We start from the raw sequence: 5,297 nt of genomic DNA on the forward strand, positions 1-5,297 counted from the left end.
TATAACATTTATAATATTTATATAACAGATTCTTCGTTCTGATTCTGGATTGGCCTATCGGAAGAATTGGTACGGTACTTCTAGTTTCTTTTATTTACTTATGATATTTTTATGTATTTCGGTTTTCCAAGCAATATATATTCTAGAAATTAGAGCAGAAAATAAAATTATTTCTACGTTTTTATTATGATTGAAATCGCTGCTGATTATAATAATGTTTATTCTTCAAAGAATTTATTATCTAACGCATCTTACACTTTATGCTACTCGTTTTAAATTTATCAAAATAAGAAATAAATATATTTGAACGTTGGACTTCCTGTCTTTCTATTCTGCTTAAGTATGGCGTCATTTCAATAATAATGAATTGTCATAATTAAATAGATATTTATTAATTGCAAATTTGAAGTTTATCTTACAAAATTTATGTTACACTTTTCATGGAAGTGTCGGTATTATAGATGAGATTCGGGACAAGTGACAGTACAATTAAGTTATAAGAGAAAAAAGAAAAAAAACAACGTATTATTTTTATTTTGATTTCCATTTCTAATTTACGTCATACAATTTTATATCTCTGTATTAATATGATTACAAGTTTTCATATGAATGGCGTAGTTCATCAACAATTAAACAATATTATCCAGTGAAAAATATATCATGTTTTGTGGAAATTATTTGATAATAGAAAATCAAATTCATATTTTACGCATTTATATATATATATATATATATATATATATATATATATATATATATTGGTACGATTTAGACAAGTTCAAAGTAAATCCAAACTAGAAGGCCATCTCTAGGCAACCAGCGATTTTGACACGTCTTAATAAAACGTGTCTCGCAAAAGTTCCTAATTGTCCTTTATAGAGCATGTAAAACAGTATAATATAAAAAAATTACGAAAACATAACTTGTTGGCAAATTTTTAGCATTCCATACAGAGCAAAACACAAAGCAATTGAGTGCGACAAAATTTTATTATAGGTATACAAATAAGTCTATATATATGTACATCTATACGCTACCTTTTTCAAGAATCCATTGTTCGAAATTACTACCAAAATTATACATAATTAAGCTAAGATCAATCGAGAATTTGAACTAAAGCAGCTACATAGAAGTATTTAGAACTATTCCTGCTTCGTTAATTCCGATTCGTACAGTTTTCCATTTACATTAAATATAATGTTTTATAAGCTTGATTAAATCACCTTATCATCCGTTTTATATCTTCGGAATCAATAGTACCTAAGTTCCGAAGAATATAAATTAATTTTGTAATTTTCATTTTCAGTAATTTTCTTTCATTAAATTTTTTAAATATCCCTCAGCAACGTCGAACAATTCATCATTAATTGCCATTGCAATTTTCTTATCTTCTAACATCGTGATATGATCGCCGTCGACAACGTGTACATCCACTTTGGCTTGAGTAATCTAAAAATAACAGTATCTTATATTCAATTATCGCCATTTTTATAGATTACACAAAGTTTTAAAACTTACATTCTGCAGTCCATAATCATATTGCTCGTTTCGTACAGACGCTAACATAGGTTTGAACAACGTAATTGGTGCTCTTACATATGGTATCGGTTTGGGGTTATATGCTATAGCTGCTTGCAATCTAACATAAAAAGAATGAATAATATCCTTTTGATTACTTTTAAAAAACAATTCTCTTTGTTCAGAGGATAGTATATTAAAAAATACATTCACTTTTTCATTCCACGAACTACATTTTCGTAATTCTAATTCAAGCTGCAAAGTAATATGGAAAAATTAGTATGAGATTACGAAAAAACGAAAAGAAAAGATGTCTTTTAAAAAAATAAGGACGAACCTCTGCAGAATTAATAAATATAAATGCATTCAATATAGCAAGCAAAATATTGCTTTCGAATTCTTCCTGCGATGACGAATGCAATTGTTGCTGTATAAGAGTCTTAATATGCTGAGGAGCACCGTCAATCAATATAAGCTGGCAATTAAACCCTCTGGCTTCTAACTTCCGGGTGAGTTCAATTGCTACGAGCGATCCAAATGAAAACCCCACTAATATGAAGTCATTTCGATCTTGAAGTTTCTTTAATATATGCTATAATATGTAAAATTATGTACAAAGTAATATTTAACGTTCAGGAATATTCGATATAATCACAAATTATTTTGTACAGAAAGAATATACCGGTAGAAATGAATTGGCCATTTCTTGAATAGTTTTTAATTTATAATTCGCAGCCAATTGAAAGCAAGTCGCTGGTGATTTAATTTTTGATTCTAATGTTTTGAAAACACTACCATATCCTTCGATTCCAGGTAGAAGGAATACCTCCTTCCGACCGTCCTCTGGATTAGTTTTAAGCGAAATGGTTACTTCGGTGGAAAGATTTTCACCGAACAATTGCATCAACATCTTTCTACTACCTAATATTTCTTCTCTCCTGTTATCTTTTCTACTATCATTATCAGTCGGATTATTATTCATTTCAACTAGTTTAGCAAAATTCAAATCTCGAATATATTGCGTCGTGAGGTATATTTCATATTCACGCTCTAATCTGTTTTTTATTTCTACAGCCATCATAGAATCCATGCCAAGTTCAGCCAAAGTAGTGTGTGGTCTGACATTCTTTAAGTCATTAATACCTGGAATCAAGAATTTCAATTTGTAAGAAAATAAAAATAAGTAAAGCAGAATTTTCCTCATGGAATATACTCATTAAGATCAATCATAAGAATATCAGTTATAATAAAAATACATACCCATAATGTGTAAAACAGCATCTACAACATTATTCGTAACGTTATGTGCTCGTTTTACAGGAACTACCATACTAGAAACTACAGATTTTTCCTGTACCAAGAATCTATTCAGTACTTCTAAACATGATGATATTTTTTGTTGTAAAGTACCAACGATAACAGGTTCTTTATCTTCATTCTGTATGTCAGCAACAAGACCGACATCACCAATTGCTCCCCATTGTACAGCTAATCCAGGTAAATGTTCCTCAACCCTTTTCTCACATATTCTCTCCATAATGGAATTAGCCATACCGTAATTCGTTTGTCCGGCGTTTCCTCTTCCGCACGAGACAGAAGAGAAAACTACGAAGTGTCGTAGATCTGGACAAAGCTTTCTAGTTATCTCGTCCAAATTCCTTGTAGCCCATGCTTTTCCTTTGAAAGATTCCTCAAAAGTTTGGGGTGTTTGGTTTATACAAATACTATCTCTCAAAGAAACCGCGAGATTGAATATGCCATCGACTGGACCATAATCTATCGCGCTTTTCAATATATGCTCACAGCTATCTCGTTTAGCCACATCGAGACCAACAAGGATCTTAATATTCACACCATATGATTCCAATGTTTTGATTTTCATGCGCTGATAACCATTCCTTATGCCATTCCGCGAAGTAATCACAATATTTTGAGCATTTCGAAGAACTAACCAATCGATTAGTTCCAAACCAAAACCACCCAAGCCACCAAGAATTATATAACTTTTATGGGGAATACATCTATAAGAAGGTTCAGCCAAAATGGGTGCATTCAGTGGTTCATTCTCTTCGCGGATCTTTATAAGGACCTACGATATATAAAAGGTATTTCATATTACAATTTAAATTGGTAAAGCAAAAGTATATTCCGACAGCGAACGTCAACTTACTTTACCCATATGTTTTCCAGCTGCCATGAATCTAAATGCCGTCTCTACTTGATATTTTTCGAAGACAGTTCTAATAATCGGTTTGATAGCATTCTCCTTAAGAAGTATGTTGAATATTGAACTAATTTCGTTCTTGACTTTGTCATTCGTGTCTATAATTTTATCTAACATTATACCATGAAAACTAATACCCTTCATAAATATTCTAATGTTTATTTGATTATTAGCTGCAAAATCGAACTTTCCTATTTCTAAAAATCGTCCTCTATGGGCCAAACAACGCAAAGACGCTTGAAGTTTATCTTCCGCCAAAGAATTTAGAACGATGTCTACACCTGCACCATCGGTTTGTTGCAAAATCATTTTTTCGAAGCTAGTATCTCGAGAATTTCCAATATGATTATCGTCGATACTAGGAAATGTCTCTTTAATGAATTTATGCTTTTCTAGGGAACCGACCGTAGTAAATACTTCACAGCCTTCCCGAAGGGCCAAGTTAATCGCGGCTTGCCCTATTCCACCAGAACCAGCATGAATAAGGATTTTGTCACCCTTCTGCATTTCTCCGTTAATGTAAAGTGCAGCTATGCATGTGCAGTAAATACACGGTACTGTCGCTGCATCCTCCAAACTCCAACTATCAGGTACTGTCCAAGAAAAAGTTTCGTCCAATTGACAAAGGTTCGATAAACATCTGAAAAAAATATTATTAGTTTGATTTACTTTCATTTTTCAATATTTTGCGTAGAGGATTTGATAATGGTTTGCGTAATGAATTCACCTGTTGCGGTTAACTCCCATAATCCTACGTCCACTAATACTTTTACCACTATATTCACATCCAATTACCCAATCTACGTCTTTTCTACTTCCTTCTTCTGATGCTATTTTACCGGTTGACAACATCACATCTTTAAAATTCAATGATGCATAGTGAATACTAACAAGATCTTTATTTTGATAATCCTTTGTAATTCCTCCTTCAATCCAACGTATCGTACTTAAATCTCCACGTATCTGTTTAAAAATATTTTTCTATTATTGTATGCTACTAATAATTTGATAAAATATTTTCATTCATACCCCTTGATTAATAATGGCGTGATACGAGAATTTCGGCTCGCGAGGTGGAAGTAGCTGATGCTTATATGATCCCCAAATATTCCCTGGTCGTAAAACATTAGTAACGAGATCCGTTTCCAGTTGTTCTGAGTACAATGGTAATTTCAAAGAAAACTTCGGGGCTTGAGGATCTTGAATTAATACAGCTCGGAAGATGTTGCCACCTGGTTCTTTCTGTAAGCAATTAATGAATCCTAAGAGACCCGACTCCAAGTTTCCTTCTTCAACGAGTATGACTCTCGTGTTGCTGATATCATCTTCTTCTTTTTTTTTAAGTACAGCTTGTACTTTTTGCAACCAGTTAAATTCATTATTCTGAACGTTAACAATCATGGTCTGTTCCGGGATTTTATTTATCTTTTTTAAAAGTATCCAAGATTCCTGGAATGTACATTTTTCTAAAACTATACGTAATTGAAATTTCTGCAAAATCGATAGGTCTAATGGTATGTTTCTTTTTTCACGAGATAAAAGAAAAGCTCCATTT

At 32.3% G+C, this 5,297-nt stretch overlaps 1 protein-coding gene across 1 annotated transcript in view; it reads right to left on the reverse strand.

Annotated features, from left to right (window-relative positions):
* Positions 1-794: 794 nt before the first annotated feature.
* The window catches only part of LOC122627509 (fatty acid synthase-like), a 14,376-nt gene continuing 9,873 nt past the window's right edge, over positions 795-5,297 (reverse strand). Inside the window, exons 5-13 of the mRNA XM_043808644.1 lie at positions 4,772-5,289; positions 4,470-4,705; positions 3,689-4,382; positions 2,779-3,607; positions 2,201-2,661; positions 1,856-2,110; positions 1,519-1,773; positions 1,311-1,449; positions 795-871 (exon numbers count right to left, since the gene is read on the reverse strand). Coding sequence (XP_043664579.1) covers positions 795-871; positions 1,311-1,449; positions 1,519-1,773; positions 1,856-2,110; positions 2,201-2,661; positions 2,779-3,607; positions 3,689-4,382; positions 4,470-4,705; positions 4,772-5,289 — 3,464 coding nt within the window. The remainder of the gene's footprint in view (positions 872-1,310; positions 1,450-1,518; positions 1,774-1,855; positions 2,111-2,200; positions 2,662-2,778; positions 3,608-3,688; positions 4,383-4,469; positions 4,706-4,771; positions 5,290-5,297) is intronic.

Source organism: Vespula pensylvanica, chromosome 3 (genome assembly GCF_014466175.1).
Source record: "Vespula pensylvanica isolate Volc-1 chromosome 3, ASM1446617v1, whole genome shotgun sequence".
NCBI lineage: Eukaryota > Metazoa > Arthropoda > Insecta > Hymenoptera > Vespidae > Vespula > Vespula pensylvanica.